The 15,902-nt window shown below is 60.4% G+C and overlaps 2 protein-coding genes and 1 non-coding gene across 11 annotated transcripts; 2 read left to right on the top strand and 1 right to left on the bottom strand.

Annotated features, from left to right (window-relative positions):
* Positions 1-424: 424 nt before the first annotated feature.
* ZNF358 (zinc finger protein 358) lies at positions 425-4,464 on the top strand. 3 transcript variants are annotated; one of them, XM_045989628.1, is made up of 3 exons: positions 425-624; positions 2,279-2,384; positions 2,643-4,464. In XM_045989628.1, the coding sequence occupies exons 1-3, from the start codon at positions 427-429 to the stop codon at positions 4,385-4,387; spliced, it is 2,049 nt and encodes a 682-aa protein (XP_045845584.1). In that variant the 5' UTR covers positions 425-426; the 3' UTR covers positions 4,388-4,464. The 3 variants fall into 3 exon arrangements, with proteins under 3 accessions (XP_045845584.1, XP_045845586.1, XP_045845585.1); XM_045989629.1 differs by lacking the exon at positions 425-624 and adding an exon at positions 704-1,813; XM_045989630.1 differs by lacking the exon at positions 2,279-2,384 and having other exon boundaries at positions 493-624.
* Positions 4,465-5,264: 800 nt separating this feature from the next.
* Positions 5,265-5,366, bottom strand: LOC123933309. Its single transcript, XR_006816556.1, has one exon. It is a non-coding gene; the product is annotated as a small nucleolar RNA U13 (small nucleolar RNA).
* A 1,115-nt stretch (positions 5,367-6,481) lies between these two features.
* Positions 6,482-15,827, top strand: MCOLN1 (mucolipin TRP cation channel 1). 7 transcript variants are annotated; one of them, XM_045989859.1, is made up of 14 exons: positions 6,482-6,621; positions 9,758-9,954; positions 10,616-10,783; positions 10,866-11,031; positions 11,406-11,514; positions 11,767-11,863; positions 12,078-12,177; positions 12,396-12,502; positions 12,635-12,784; positions 12,873-12,974; positions 13,292-13,414; positions 13,696-13,911; positions 15,386-15,516; positions 15,614-15,827. In XM_045989859.1, exons 1-14 carry the CDS (start codon positions 6,591-6,593, stop codon positions 15,648-15,650), a joined length of 1,734 nt encoding a protein of 577 aa, XP_045845815.1. In that variant the 5' UTR covers positions 6,482-6,590; the 3' UTR covers positions 15,651-15,827. The 7 variants fall into 7 exon arrangements, with proteins under 7 accessions (XP_045845815.1, XP_045845813.1, XP_045845812.1 ...); XM_045989857.1 differs by having other exon boundaries at positions 15,104-15,516; XM_045989856.1 differs by having other exon boundaries at positions 6,486-6,621; positions 9,710-9,954; positions 15,104-15,516.
* The last annotated feature ends 75 nt before the right edge of the window (positions 15,828-15,902 follow it).

The raw sequence follows: 15,902 nt of genomic DNA, 5'->3' as shown, positions 1-15,902 counted from the left end.
TGCCCCGCCAGTCTGCCAGAGAAGAGAGGTTTGGTGCTTTCTGAACAAAGATAGCGTCAGAGACATGGGCACGAGGCAGAGACAGAGACAGAGGAGGCCAGAAACAGAGAGAGACAGAGGCAGAGGCAGGAAAAGTGGCAGGAACAGAGGCAGAGAGACTGACCCAGGGAGAGCGGCAGAAACAGAGGGACAGAGAGACAGAGAGGAACAGAGCTAGGCGCCCACAGGGGAGCAGAGATGCAGAGAGACACAGGGGCAGGGAGAGACCACCGCAGGGGCCGAAGCGGGCGGGGGCCCGACGGGGACGAGGGGGCCCGAGGCGGGCCGGGCCCGGCCGAGGGCAGCGCGGGAGGGCGCGGCGCAGACAAAGGCGCGGCCGGGGCGGCCGGGCCGGGACAAAGGCTGGCCCGGGGGGCGGGGGCAGCGATGGCGACGGCCGCGGCGGGCGCGGGCGAACTACAAGTCCCAGCAGCTCCCGCTGCGGCCCTCGGCCGGCCCCTCTCGCTCCCCGGGAGCGCCTGGCGGGGCCGCTGGGCCGAGGGGGCCGCCGGCGGGGCTGGCGGGCGGGGGGCTTCCTGCGGGCCCCGGGGGCGCGGCGGGCCGGGCAGGGGCGAGGGGCGCCGGGTGAGTGTCCCCGCGAGCGGGCCGGGCGGGCGGGGGCCGGGGCCGGGGCCGGGGCGGGGGCGGGCGCGGGGCGCGGCCCGGGGCGACCTCTGTCCGCCTCCCCACCTTCCCGGCCCGCGCGCCGCCCGCCTGGCCCGGGAGAGCGGGGTCGCGGGCGTGTGGGGAGGGGGCGCCCTGCGGCCCGCGGGCCTAGCGCGCCCTTTCCGCTGCCGTGGCCCCGGGGGAGGGCCCAGCCTGAGCTGGGCGCCTGAAATCGGGAGGTATGGGGGGGCACCCCTCAGTTGTGGGGTCGGGAGCTCAGGACGCCCCTCCCTGGAGGCGATCCCGACCCTCTCCATCCCGAGAACCCCGGAGGACCCCTAAGTATTGTTCTCCCCACCCTCCAGCCTCCTAAGGTCGGGAGTTCAGGAGGCCCTTCCTCAGGAGGGCGATTGGGGTTCCCTCTGATTCCCCAGGAGCCCGTTATTGTTCCCCTCCCTCTCCAGTTTTGGGGTCCAGAGTGCTGGAAGCCCTTTCCCAGGAGGTGATCCAGAGGTCCACCTGGCTCCCCCCCCACACCCCCCAGAAACTCAGTTCTCCTCCCCATTCCAGCGAAAAGATGGGAATTTGGAAGGCCCCTTCCCCCGGAGGCAATCTAAAGGTCCCCCTGTCCCCCAGGAACCCAGGCATTGTTTCCCCCCACCCTCCACATGTGGCGTCTGGGTTGAGGAGGTGGTGGAAGACCACCCTCTCCATTGGCTTAGCCACTTCCAGCTGCGGGGTTGTGGTTCTCCATGACCCTCTCCCCAGGAGAGCCAGAGGCCCCCATCCCTCCCTCCAGGAACAGCTGTGTTTGTTTGCTCCCCGGCCCGCAGCCATGGTGTGGGCAGCTCACGCATCACCTCCCCATCGGGTAGTCCTGAGCTCCCTCTGCTCCCCAGAAGGGCTCCCATTATTGTTCCTCTATCCTGCTTCCAGCCTCCAGGTATGGGGCCGGAATGCAGGATCTTTTCCCCAGGAGGGAACCAAAAAAGTGTCCGGACACCCATCCCCATACCTCAGCCTTGGGATCAGTTAGTTACTCAGGAATCTCCCTTTTCTAGGAGATGACCCAGGATCCCCCCAGTAACCCGAGAGGGGCCCTAAGTCTTATTTTTGCCCCCCCCCCAGGGGTTAGAATTCAGGATCTACTATCCAATTGGTGAAACAGGTATAACTCCTGTCCCTATACCCTGGCTATGGGGTCCATGGGTCTCCCTGTGCCCCAGTGGGTCCCACCTTAACCCCCTCCTCTAGCTCTAGGGACTGGTATTTGGGTACACAAGTGTTTTGACAGTCACTCCCACCCCTGAACTGTGAGGTGTGGCATTCGAGTCCCTCTTCCCCAGCAGGCACACCAGAGGTGGCCCTGCCCTCCCCCACTGATGCAAGGGGAGTACCAGCTGTCGTTTGCCCCCGGCTCATACCCCAGATATAAGCTTCAGAGCTCAGGATGCTTCCTCTCCACGAGGCAAGCCAGAGGTTGCCCTTACTACTAGGGAACCCCCAAATATGTCACCCCCAACTCTGGGACTGGAATTCGAGCCATGTACTTAGGAGCAAGCACAGGAACCCAGGCTCTTGCCCTCTTCCCCAGTCAAGCGGGTAGGAACCCTGGGCTCTCTCTCCTCCACAGGACCCAAGCTTCCCGCGGGAGGAGGAGCCCAAGATGGAGAGAGGGGCAGAGCCCTGGAGCTGGGCACTGGACACCTCTGGTGCCGGGTCCCATGACTTCCATCCAGGTGTGGTGCTGAGAAGTGAAGGTTCCCCCCACTCTACCCCCCCCCTCCATGTCCCAGCAGGGTCCCTCTTCTCCCTGCCCTGACTGGAGCACATCAGAGGTCTCCCTGCAATCTGAGACAAGAGAAGGATCCACGTGTGTATTGAGGAGTGGGTCCTGGGCCAGGGCACTGTCCCCTCTCACTTCCCTGCCCAGACTCCAAAAGCGATCCCCTGGCTTCCAGAACCTACCTCCAGCCCCCTCTGTCCTCCCCCTGCAGATCCTGCCCCGGAAGCAGCCAGCACTTCCACACCAGGGATGCGGCGCTCAGTCCTGGTCAGGAACCCGGGCCACAGAGGCCCAAGGCCCACTTATGAAGAGCTTGACTCCGACTCAGAGGACCTGGACCCCAACCCCGAAGAGCTGGATGCAGTCTGTGAAGACCCAGAGCCTGACTCAGAAGACCTCAACACTGTCTCCGAAGATGCGGATCCCAGCTACGAAGATCTGGGGCCGGTCTCTGAGGATCTGGACCCCGACGCCGAAGCTCCGAGCTCCATCTCAGCCGCCGCCCGGGACTCGGATCCCCAAGATCTCCACCCCATGGCTTCAAGTTTCGACCTGGATCCAGATGTCATCGGCCCTGTCCCCCTGGTTCTTGACCCTAATGACGACACCCTCAGCCCCACCGAATCCCCAGACGTGGACCCCCTCGCATCCAGCCTCACTGCCACTCCCGAGGCCCTGGCCCCCAGCCCCGCGGTGCTCCCTGCACCTGCCAGCCCTCCCCGGCCCTTCTCGTGCCCCGACTGCGGGCGAGCCTTCCGCCGCAGCTCGGGGCTGAGCCAGCACCGCCGTACCCACAGCGGCGAGAAGCCCTACCGCTGCCCCGACTGCGGCAAGTCGTTCAGCCACGGCGCCACGCTGGCCCAGCACCGCGGCATCCACACGGGCGCGCGGCCCTACCAGTGCGCCGCCTGCGGCAAGGCCTTCGGCTGGCGCTCGACGCTGCTGAAGCACCGCAGCAGCCACAGTGGCGAGAAGCCGCACCACTGCCCGGTGTGCGGCAAGGCGTTCGGGCACGGCTCGCTGCTGGCGCAGCACCTGCGCACGCACGGCGGGCCGCGGCCGCACAAGTGCCCCGTGTGCGCCAAGGGCTTCGGGCAGGGCTCGGCGCTGCTGAAGCACCTGCGCACGCACACCGGCGAGCGGCCCTACCCGTGCCCGCAGTGCGGCAAGGCCTTCGGCCAGAGCTCGGCGCTGCTGCAGCACCAGCGCACGCACACGGCCGAGCGCCCTTACCGCTGTCCCCACTGCGGCAAGGCCTTCGGCCAGAGCTCCAACCTGCAGCACCACCTGCGTATCCACACGGGCGAGCGGCCCTACGCCTGTCCCCACTGCTCCAAGGCCTTCGGCCAGAGCTCCGCGCTGCTGCAGCACCTGCACGTGCACTCCGGGGAGCGCCCCTACCGCTGCCAGCTCTGCGGCAAGGCCTTTGGCCAAGCGTCCAGCCTCACCAAGCACAAGCGGGTGCACGAGGGCGCCGCCGCCGCCGCTGCCGCAGCCGCTGCCGCCGCCGGCCTTGGCCTCAGTCCTGCCTCCATGTTGAGGCCAGGGCAGGTCTCCCTCCTGGGTCCTGATGCTGTCTCTGTTCTTGGCTCTGGCCTGGGCCTCAGCCCTGGCCCCAGCTCTGGCCTGGGCTCTGAACCTAGCTCCGTGCTGGGCTCCCTTCCTAATCCTGGCCCCAAAGCTCTCTCTGGCTCCGAATGTACCCCCACCCCTGATTCGGTCAAATCTTCTGACCCTAAGCCTGGTCCCAACACCAATCCTGACCTCGTGGCCAGCCCTGAGCACGGATCTGGTCCCAGCTCTGACCAGGATCCCGCCCCCAGCCCGGAGCCCAACCCTGAATCTCACCCTGATCCCTGCTCTCCCACCCACGACACTGTCAGTCCGGCCCTCCCTACTGGCGAGAGTCCCGAGTGGGCGCAGGAGCAAGGGGCTCTGCTGGGGCCGGATGGCTGAAGCGGATGCCGACATGCACGGGGGTCTGGGGACGTTGTGTGTCATGCAATTTAGTAAAATCCTCCCACTGCCTCCTGGCTCTGTGTTGTGTGGCTTGCCTCTTTCTCTTTTTTCTCTTTTTCCTCCCTAATGCATGGCCTCTTCCTCAGAAGATGGGAAGGTGTGGCCTATGCCAGCCATAACTGGAACCCCAATGTCCCTGCTCCCCGCTAATCCTCCAGGCTTCCCAGTTCCCCCACAGGGTCTCACACTGGTCCCTCCCTGCAGTTGCCCCTCTGCTTCCCCAGACCTGGCCCTCCTAGTCATGGACAGACTTCCGCGGCAGGTGCTTTGAGCAGGATCCTTTTCCTTTGGCTTTTCTATGAGTGGTGGAATTTCTGGCATTTTCACAGTCTAGCGAGCTGATAATGGAGGCTGATATGAGACCCTGAAGGCGCCCTACCCGATCTGTTCACATAACCTACCCTTATCCTTCACAGCCCAGGTTATGGGCACAGCACTGGACAGAAGAGGTTGCTTGTCTGTGTTGAACGTAAATCTGCCGATTGGTGGGGTCTCAGCCGGGAACAAGCATGGCCTTCACAGAACTCACAGATGCCAAGTTCAGGAACATTTAAGAAGTAGTTACAGGGTGTAGTTCCTTTTTTTTTTTTTTTCTTATTAAAATTAAAAAATTTTTTTCATGTAAGAGAGAGAGGCAGAAGCAGGAGAGGGAGAAGCAGGCTTCCCGCAGAGCAGGGAGCCTGATGCAGGACTCGATCCCAGGACTCTGGGATCATGACCTGAGCCCAAGGCACACACTTAACCGACTGAGTCACCCAGGCACCCCGGTAAAGTTCATTTTAAGAAAAGCATAACAAGACATTTCCCTCCAACACATCAGACAGGTAACGGTGAGGAGGTAGCAAGGTTTCGGGGAGACAGGTCTCATGCAACAGCATGAATGCTCAGTCACCATGCTCACTGTTCACAAAAGGATCAAGACCTCTGATTTGGGGGGGAGAGGCTGCTTTCCTGAGGAAGGAATCCATAATCCCAATAACCACTACTTTAATCTTCAGTACTGTTCGTCCAGCCTTGTGCAGCACTCTTGCATTTCATGCTCCTGAGTTTTCTCATTTAATTCAACAGCTCCAAGAGGTAGGTAACTATGACCAAGTATCCCCATTTTGCAAATGAGTAAACAGGCACGTGGAGTTTAAGAACTTCTTTGGAAGATGTAGAAGTGGCAGTTGGCCGGGCCTAGATTTCATCTAAACTGTCTGTTCACCAGAGTTTGCGTTCTTAATCAGTATCCTTCAAAGCAAGAGTGCAAAGGCCCTGGGGCCATTGAGTGAGGAGCTCGGGGAGGTGGGGTCTGGAACAGAGGGGCCTGGGGCCATTGAGTGAGGAGCTGGGGGAGATGGGGTCTGGAACAGAGGGGCCTGGTAGACTGAGGTCAGAATTCCCTTGTCATCCCAGAACAATGGGAAGACATCAGCAGGTTGTGGCAGAGGACTGGTACGAATTACTCATGGAAAATGCTTCTGGCTCCTGCCTGGAGAGTGTAAGGGGAGAGAGTCAGGAGTGGGAGCCTCAGGTCAGGGAGAAGGCACCAGGGAGCACTGGTGCAGGCCAGGAATGCTGGGGGACCCTGGGCTGAGGGCCATAGGAGTGGGTATAAGTGGTCCTATTTGGGACATACTTAGGAAATGAAATGGGATTTGCTGACGGTTCAGATGAGAGGAACAGAAGCTGAAAGAGAGTAACCACGGGGTTTCTGGGAGGATGGAGAGGCAGCCATGAGACAGGACATATGGTCATCACCGGACTCTGCGGAGGGTAAGGGGTCAAGCACTGAACATGGAACTCAGGAATCTGGCACCGGACGCGGTCCTAGAGCACTCTGACGGACAGCCCATCCCCCAGCACATTGAGCGCCCGTCGGCGTTAGGACCTCAAGGCCACCCTCCGGCCGCAAGAAGCCAGTTGAGGCACGCACGCATGCGTGCGGCGGCAGCAGGGGCTGTCGTGGCGCAGGGGGCGGGATAGAATCCGGTCACGTGCACTGGGGGCGGGGGAGAAAGCGCGCTCTGGTCACGTGATCGCGGCGGGCGTCAGCTGACCCGAGAGGGTTTGAAGCGGCACCGCGAGGGAGCGAGGCCGCAGCAGCAGGGGCGGCGGGCGCTCGGACCCCGGCTGCCCCGCCGCGCCCCGCCCCGGCATGGCAGCCCCCGTGGGCCGGCGGGGCTCAGGTGAGGACGCGCGCGGCCTCCCGGGACGCCGAACGCGGGCGGGTGGCCAGCTCCCCCGACCTGGGGCGGCGGAGCTCCCGGTTTCCTTTGCCTAAACTGCAGGGTTGCCCTCTCGGTGGAGATAAGGACAGATGGCTCCTAGAACCTGGGCGGCCGGTGGGCGCGCGCTCCTCCGTCCCTGGAGTGGCGGCACTCTTGGGTGCTCTCTCTGGACGCAGGCTCTGCTCAGAGTTCCTAAACTCGGGCAGCGGATGGGCCGCCAGCTTCTCCAGCTCCGGCCCGGGAGGTTCCCGGGGTTTGCGTTCTGAGCGTAGTTCCGATTGCTGGCTTTGCTGAACACAGCGGGCACCAGCTTCTCCAACCCTCACGTGAAACTCGCAGGATTCCCTTCCCCGATTCTTGAGGCCGTGCTCAGCTTCTGTAAATTCAGATGGGGGGCTGGGGGGATTACCTCCTTGAACCCAGCCGCCGAACTCGATCTCATGGAGTGGGAGCTCGGCTTTCTTGAACTCAGGCGGTGGATACCCAGCCTCCGGTCTCTTCGGCCTCTGCTTCTCATGGGGGAGTTCAGGGGTAGACTCTAAGTGTTGGTCTTCCCTTCTTGAGCTAGCTGGAGATACCTGAAAGGTGTCCCTGCTCGTAGGATCTGGAATGGGTTAACTGAGATCCCAGTTAGAGAGACCGATCTGCTTGCTCTCTGGCTTCCCATCCAACTATCTGGTAAACAAGCACAACAGCATCCAAGCTCCAAAGGGACCGGCCAGGAGCTGGCCCTCCCTGCAGGACAGGTTCTGACAGTGCTCCCATTTGTCCTGGTAGCTGTGACAGGCAGGCGGCCCGCCAGGTCCTGGAAAGAAGCAGGGTTGTCCCGGTCAGGGTGGTGGGGGTGTGTCAGGGACGCTCCTGGGCTGCTGTGACCAGCTGTGACCCTAGCGGTTAATGAAACCTTGGACTTTTCTCTTAGGTTGTTCAGAAGTGAAGAGAATAAGCAGTGCTTAGAATAGACTCTATTTGCTGAAGAATTACCGGGACTTGGGGGGTGAACTGAGGCTTCTGTCTGCTTTATCTCACTACATTCAGAGAACACCTTTCAGAGTGTCAATCTCAGGGTAGACTTTTAAGATTTTATTTTATTTTATAGATTTTATGTATTTATTTGACAGAGACACAGCCAGAGAGGGAGCCCAAGCAGGGGGAGTGGGAGAGGGAGAAGCAGGCCTCCTGCTGAGCAGGGAGCCCAATGTGGGGCTCGATCCTAGGACCCTGGGATCATGACATGAGCCAAAGGCAGACTTTTAATGACTGAGCCACCCAGGCACCCCTTAAGATTTTATTTATTTTTTATTTTTTTAAAGATTTTTATTTATTTATTTGACAGAGAGAGATCACAAGTAGGCAGAGAGGCAGGCAGAGAGAGTGAGAGGGAAGCAGGCTCCCTGCCGAGCAGAGAGCCCGATGCGGGACTTGATCCCAGGACCCTGAGATCATGACCTGAGCCGAAGGCAGCGGCTTAAACCACTGAGCCACCCAGGAGCCCTTAAGATTTTATTTTTTATTTATTTTTTTAAAAAGATTTTATTTATTTATTTGACAGAGAGAGAGACAGATCATAGGTAGGCAGGGAGGCAGACAGAGAGAGGAGGAAGCAGGCTCTCCGAGGAGCAGAGAGCCCGATGCGGGGCTCAATCCCAGGACCCGGGGATCATGACCTGAGCCGAAGGCAGAGGCTTTAACCCACTGAGCCACCCAGGTGCCCCTAAGATTTTATTTTTAAGTGATCTCTACACCCACCGTGGGGTTCGAGATCGAGAGTCGCATGCCTGTCCCACTGAACCAGTCAGGCGCCTGCCCCGGGCACATTTTTTTTGTTCCCACTTTTCTTTTCCTTCCTTCCTTCCTTTTTCTTTTTTTTTTCCTTCCTTCCTTATTTCCTTTTTTCTTTTTTAAGACTTTATTTATTTGACAGAGAGAGATGTCACAAGTAGACAGAGAGAGGGGGAAGCAGGCACCCCGCTGAGCAGAGAGCCCTATGTGGGGCTCAATCCTAGGACTCCGGGATTATGACCGGAGCTGAAGGCAGAGGCTTAACCCACTGAGCCACCCAGGTGCCCGTTTCCACTTTTTTTTTTTTTTTTAAAGATTTTATTTATTTGACGGAGAGAGAGATCACAAGTAGGCAGAGAGGCAGGCAGAGAGAGAGAGAGAGAGAAGCAAGCTCCCCGCCAAGCAGAAAGCCCGATGCGGAACTCGATCCCGGGACCCTGAGATCATGACCTGAGCCGAAGGCAGTGGCTTAACCCACTGAGCCACCCAGGCGCCCCTGTTTCCACTTTTGAAATAAGAAGATGGAGGCTTTGAAAGAAAACCAGGATCTGCCAACTGGGAAGTGGCAGGTCTGGGATTTGGTTCGAGAGCTGTGAGAGTTCCAGGAGCTGGTGCCCTTCGTGAAGATGCTATCTTAGCTGGTGAGCCAGCGACAGGCAGCGTGGTAATAACACCCACTGGTGTGCAGTGAGTCTGTAGCAAATGTGTTCTGTTATTCTCCCCTTCTCTGTTGTCATTCCCCTTCTCTGGGCCTGTGGCTTGTGAGACTGTCAGCTGGCTGGGCCAGGTCATGATGAGTGGAAAAGTCCTTCTTTGGGTGTTTCACCAGAAAAAAACTGGAATGTGGCTGAGCTCCATGCTCATGATTGGAGGCTGGAGTTGGGAAGAGCCAGTGGAAGCAATTTCTTTTCTTCCCACAAATCCACAACTGGAACAATGATGGAATGTTCCGACATTCTTACCACAAGCCAGCCCCTGTGATAAATGTCTTGTAAGTGTCCAGTGCTCAGCTTCCTGGTGAGAGATGTATTGCCCCATTCTGCAGATGAGAAGGCCGAGGCTCAGTGGCAGAGGGCCCTGCCCGAACCAGTGATAAGCAGGGTCAGGAATTAGCTCAGGCCCTCTTGAGCCCCAAATCCGAATTTATAATCTCTGAGCAGGAGTGCTTACATGTATCCACAAAACGTTGCAGGGCTCCTGGGTTTTCTGAGATCTCTCCAAGGTCTTTGGCTGGCGCGGTGAGACCTCTTTGCCCTGTTGGCAGGTGAGCCTGCCTGGGCCTGGTCCCCACCAGCGTCCCCCATTCCCACAGAGACCGAGCGGCTCCTGAGCCCCAGTCCTGGGTATGGCACCCAGGCCGGGGCTTCCCCCACCCCTCCGGAAGAGGAGGACCTCCGCCGCCGGCTCAAGTACTTCTTCATGAGTCCCTGTGACAAATTTCGGGCCAAAGGCCGCAAGCCCTTCAAGCTCATGCTCCAAGTCGTGAAGATATTGGTGGTCACCGTGCAGGTGAGCCCGGCAGGGGCCCCAACAGAACACCATCTGTGGCCGGTGGTGCTCCTAAGGGAGAGTCCTGGCGTCCAAGCCTGGCCCTGACCCCGCAGTAATGGGGTGATCAGTCAGGAAGCCCTCTAAGATTGTGCTGGGGACAGCTCCTTGTAACCTCACAGATGCTCTCTGAGGTCCTGGCAACTGCTGTTGCTATCATCTTATATGTGAGCCAGCTGAAGCTCAGAGAGGTTAAGGGATGTGTCCAAAGTCACACAGCCACCAAGCATGGGGAGCTGGCACAGGAACCCAGACAGTCTGATGCCGTGTTGACTCTCAGACCTGACTCAGTGGCTGAGCAGGTAGTTGCTGTCCCCCATCCCAGGCCCTGTGGTGGCCTTTGGAGACCCCACGAAGAATCAGACCCAGCCCTTGCCCTACGGAGCCTCTGGTCTGGTGCTGTGATTCAGGGTATGTTAAGATAGTTCTGATGTCCTCTCCGTAAGAGAGCACAACACTGATACTCACCCCGTAGGTTTGGGTTCAGCACAGAACTGGCCCCTGGTAAACATCCAGGGAGCACAGGCCTCTGTCGTCATGAGATACCTGAGCACCCGCTCTCTGCTGCTCACGGTGGGCATTCCTCGTGGCCAGCCGTGTCAGTTCCCGCTCCCCCCCTCAGCTCATCCTGTTCGGGCTCAGCAACCAGCTGGCGGTGACGTTCCGGGAGGAGAACACCATTGCCTTCCGCCACCTCTTCCTGCTGGGCTACTCGGATGGGGCGGACGACACTTTCGCGGCCTACACGCGGGAGGAGCTCTACCAGGCCATCTTCCACGCTGTGGACCAGGTGCGGGCAACCGTGGGCAGGCGGGCGGGCCGGCGGGAGAGAGTGCGCCGGGCTGACAGACCCGCCCCTTCTCTGCCCACAGTTCCTCCTGCTCCCTGATGTGTCGCTCGGCCGGTACGCCTACGTGCGAGGCGGGGGTGGCCCCTGGGCCAACGGCTCGGCCCTGGCCCTTTGCCAGCAGTACTACCTCCGGGGCCACGTGGACCCAGCCAACGACACTTTTGACATCGACCCCATGGTTGTCACTGGTGAGTAGGCGGGCTGGGCCACCGCTGTTGGGAGCACCAGCTGCTGGAATTAAAATCCCACCGGAAGATGGGGTCGTCCTGATCTTTAATCATTTGATGCTCTCAGCATCTTGGTAGAGTGTTTGGTGTGCGGAGAGGTGCAGCTGTTGGGTTCTACCACCGTTTGCTCACGGAGCCTTTGGGGGCCCACGGGGTGTCAGGCCCTAAGGGCCTGTGTAGGGAGTGAGACAGACTGAGCCCGCTCCAGGGGAGACCGAGGGGAACAAAGGACAAATGTTGAGTTCACAGCGGGAAGGGGGCTGCCGGGGACTCTGGGGAGACTTGCCTGTGCCTCTCCCGCCCCCAGTGTCCCTTCCCTGACTCCCTGTCCTCAGACTGCATCCGGGTGGACCCCCCCGAGAGACCCCTTGTGCCCCCCAGTGATGATCTCTCCCTCTCGGACGGCAGCGCCAGTTACAAGAACCTCACGCTCAAATTTCACAAGTACTGCCTGATGGAGGGGGGCCTCCAGGGCTGGGCCGAGGGTTGGGGGCGGGCAGGATGCCAGGCATCCTTAGCCGCCCCACCACAGGCGGGGACAGAGGAAAACCCTGCTGATGCCTCTGTGTGAGCATTTCCTCTTGGAGCTGCAGAGTCAGCGTGGGGCAGCAGCGCTGCTGGTGGGGTGGGGGCGGGGGGCAGGGGCGGCGGGAGGGACCGGCAGAGCCCCCTTCCTCACCGAAGCCTCCCTCCCAGGCTGATCAACGTCACCATCCACTTCCAGCTGAAGACCATCAATCTCCAGAGCCTGATCAACAATGAAATTCCGGACTGCTACACCTTCAGTGTCCTGGTAAGCCCAGTGTCCGGGACGAGGGTGGCAGGCCCGCCAGTGAGAGGGGTTGCCCACAGCACCCCTGAGCTCCGGGGCTGGGGACCCTTGGTCAGGGGCGATTTGGGGGGTAATAAGGGATTTGGGGCCAGATGGACCATCCATCATGCGGGCCTGGGAGCCTCGGTCTGCCAAGGTTTACTTTGGCTCCCCTTGCCCCGCCACACCCCTGCAGATCACTTTTGACAATAAGGCGCACAGTGGGCGTATCCCCATCAGCCTGGAGACCCAGGCCCACATCCAGGAGTGTAAGCATCCCAGCGTCTTCAGGCATGGTGAGCCCCCAACCCCCAGACCCATGTTGGCAGGGGCCCTGAGCTGCCCGGGGATTCCCCCAAGCCCCAGACCAGCACGGACCCAGTTCCTGGTTCCCCCAGGTAACCCGTTAGCCCGTAGAGTAGCCACAGCCCGTCCTAGGCCTGGCCTGGCCCCATCCCCAGTCTCCCAAGGCCTCAGGCCACGCCCCGGTTCTACCCAAGCCCTCCCTCGACAGGAGACAACAGCTTCCGGCTCGTGTTCGATGTGGTCGTGATTCTCACCTGCTCCTTCTCCTTCCTGCTGTGCGCCCGCTCGCTGCTCCGCGGCTTTCTGCTGCAGAACGTGAGTGCTGCCTCCAGGGTCACACATGTGTGCCTGAGCCAGCCTCGCCCAGCTCGGGGGGCCATAAGGGCCGGGGGAGAGAGGGTCCCTCGCTGGGGCCGGTCGGCCCTCACCCCGCCTGCCTCCTTGCAGGAGTTTGTTGGGTTCATGTGGCGGCAGCGGGGACGGGTCATCAGCCTCTGGGATCGGCTGGAATTTGTCAACGGCTGGTACATACTGCTGGTCACCAGCGACGTGCTCACCATCTCGGGCACCATCATGAAGATCGGCATAGAAGCCAAGGTGGGTCCTGGTCCCTCATGCCGCCCTCCCCACCCCTCCCGCACCTGCCTGGGGCCAAGCCACAGGGTAACACTGCCCCTGCCCCTAGAACCTGGCGAGCTACGACGTCTGCAGCATCCTCCTGGGCACCTCCACGCTGCTCGTCTGGGTCGGCGTCATCCGCTATCTGACCTTCTTCCATAATTACAATGTAAGCTTCGCGTGTGCAGGCTGGACCCTCCAGCTGGTGGCCACGTGCTCCCCAAGGCTCACTGTCCTCCCCTGGGTCGATTCATACACCTGTGGCCATCACCAGCCTCTACAGATGGCCTGTCATGAGCCTCTTGCCCACAGCGGCCCACCCCAGACTTACCTGCCCCTACAGCCAAAGCAGAACCATGGGCACGGAGTCCAGCGGAGGGGGCGTGGGGAACGGTCAGGCCCTGCTGGCTCCGCCCCCCCCATTCACAAGGCAGGTAGAAGTCGTGGCCACACCCACATGCCCCCCCCCCCATCTGCCTAGCACAGATTCTCATCGCCACACTGCGGGTGGCCCTGCCCAGCGTCATGCGCTTCTGCTGCTGTGTGGCTGTCATCTACCTGGGCTACTGCTTCTGTGGCTGGATCGTGTTGGGGCCCTACCACGTGAAGGTAGGGGCTGTCCGGGCCGTGGTGCTCCTGACCCACAGTCAACGGGCTCCCGTCTCCCCACTCTCCGAGCCCGCCGCTCAACCCTCTGAGCCCTGGTCTAACCCTGAACGGTGCGCCTGGACCCCTGGTACCTTACCAGGAGGTCTCCAGCAGTTCTGCCCCTTGTTCCCTCTGACCCCACTCCCCCCCCCCACCCCGGCCCACGACCCCACACCCCAGCCCCAGCCCCCAGTTGCGCCCACGGTCCTTCTGACCCCACAACCCCACTGCCCTGCTGGCAGTTTCGCTCACTGTCCATGGTGTCGGAGTGCCTGTTCTCGCTCATCAACGGGGACGACATGTTCGTGACGTTCGCGGCGATGCAGGCTCAGCAGGGCCGCAGCAGCCTCGTCTGGCTGTTCTCCCAGCTCTACCTCTACTCCTTCATCAGCCTCTTCATCTACATGGTGCTCAGCCTCTTCATCGCGCTCATCACGGGCGCCTACGACACCATCAAGGTCAGCGCCGGCCCGCATGCCTCCCCCCACCTGTCTCCATGGGGGCCGAGCCTCACGGATATACAGCCCTGAACCTTGGGCTCCAGCTCCCTTGGAGTTGGCCCTGGCAGGGTCTCAGCGGGGGCATGAGGCAGGGTGAGGAGGGAAAGACCCAGGGAGAGAAGATGGGAGACTGAAAAGCCGGAAGGGGGAGTGGGGCACGCTGACCGCAGCTGCCACATTCTCAGTTTTATCAAGGTGGGGCTTGGCCATGTCACGTTCCCATGTCTTTTACTGACGGGGAAACCAGGGTGTACCATTTGAGTGACTTGCCTGAGGTCAGCTGCTAAGTGGTAGAGCCAGGCTCAACCCAGGACTATGTGATTCCGGAATCCCGAATCCTATACATGTCCTGTACGATGGCCTGGGTGGGGGCTCTTTGGGTCCAGGGAATGGTGGTGCCCTGCACGCTGCAGGGGTCAGAGGAAAGAGGGGTTGGGGTAGAATGTGAGGGTGGCAGGTACACACGATTCTTTTAGCAAATGTGTGTCTGAGGGCCCTGTGCTGGGTATTTGGGAAATGCGGTATATACAGACCAGTAGGCAAGATGGGTGATCCGTGAACGGAAGTGTGATGACCAACTGGTGGGAGGGATGAAGGTCACAGAGGGATCCCCCGCTTTAGACTGGTATCGGGGTGAGCCCAGGAAAGTCTAGAATGTGCCAATACTGGTCCTAGCCACATGTGACTGTAAAAATATTGACTTGAAATGACACACAATTCCATATTCAGTTTCTGCTCACACCATTCACCTGGCAAGTGCGCAAAGGCTCATACGGCTAGTGACTACCAGATCAGATGGCACAGAGGCAAACTCTCCTGTATCAGAAACTTCTGGATTGCCCGGAGAGAGCACGAAGGAGAAGGAACAGCCAAAGGCCCGGTAGCCAGAAAGGACTTGGGGATGAGATGATGGCTTCTCTACAGGTTGGGAGGGGTGAAGGCTGAAAGCCAGGGTCCTGCTGGGGAGGCAGATACGCAACCCCCAAGCCTGGATACAGTCATACCGCAGACACACTTCTGTCACTCGGGCCCAAGGAGTCTTGGGTCTTGCTCTAGCACCTAAACGTCACACGTGTGTATCAGCCTCGGATATATAGGCCCAGACCTTGTTCCTGCGGTGTGCGCCCACTCAGTAGATGTTCCCTTCCAGGCCCCCGTCTTGTGTCAGGTACGGCTCTGGGTGCTGGAGCAGCGGCAGAGGGCACCAACTGACCAAGATGCGGGATGTGCACATTTTCGGGGGCCAGGGAATGTCTCCCGGGGAAGCAAACCCGGAGGAATGACAGGTGGAGGGGACCTAGCGTGCTTAGGCGTGGTGGGGGGAGCTTGGATGGTGGCAAGTCACAGGGAGGAGATCTCGGTGGCTAGCTGGCTGGTGAGGTGGGGTGGAAGAGAGCAGACCTCAAAGGGGCCACCCGCGTTTGTCCCCCAGCACCCCGGCGGTGCTGGCGCAGAGGAGAGCGAGCTCCAGGCCTACATCGCGCAGTGCCAGGACAGCCCCACCTCCGGCAAGTTCCGCCGCGGGAGCGGCTCCGCCTGCAGCCTCCTCTGCTGCTGCGGCAGGTGCGAGCTGGGGATTGCGGTCCGGGGACAGGGAGCGTGCCGGAGGGAACTGGTCCTTTCCGCCCCGGCTGGCAGGCTGACAGGGCCTCTCCCCCAGGGACGCATCGGAGGAGCATTCGCTGCTGGTGAACTGAGTCGGAGCCACCACTGCTACTGGACACTAGCCCTCCGACTGCGGAGACTCACGCTTATTTATTTGTAGGGTTTGCTTTTAAGGACCGGTTCCCTCCCGCGCCCTGAGGACCTGGGCCGGTCGGGTCGGACGCGGGTGGGGACGGGCGGGGTGGGTGTTAAATAAACGGGAAAATAAATGTGTCTTCATTTGTAGCGGGAGGGGCGTTCCCCGCGCCGGTCGGTTTCGGCTCCTTTAAGGCGTCGTCAAACAG

The sequence above is a fragment of the Meles meles genome, chromosome 20 (assembly GCF_922984935.1).
Source record: "Meles meles chromosome 20, mMelMel3.1 paternal haplotype, whole genome shotgun sequence".
Classification (NCBI taxonomy): domain Eukaryota; kingdom Metazoa; phylum Chordata; class Mammalia; order Carnivora; family Mustelidae; genus Meles; species Meles meles.
This window is presented reverse-complemented; position numbering and strand designations above follow the sequence as displayed.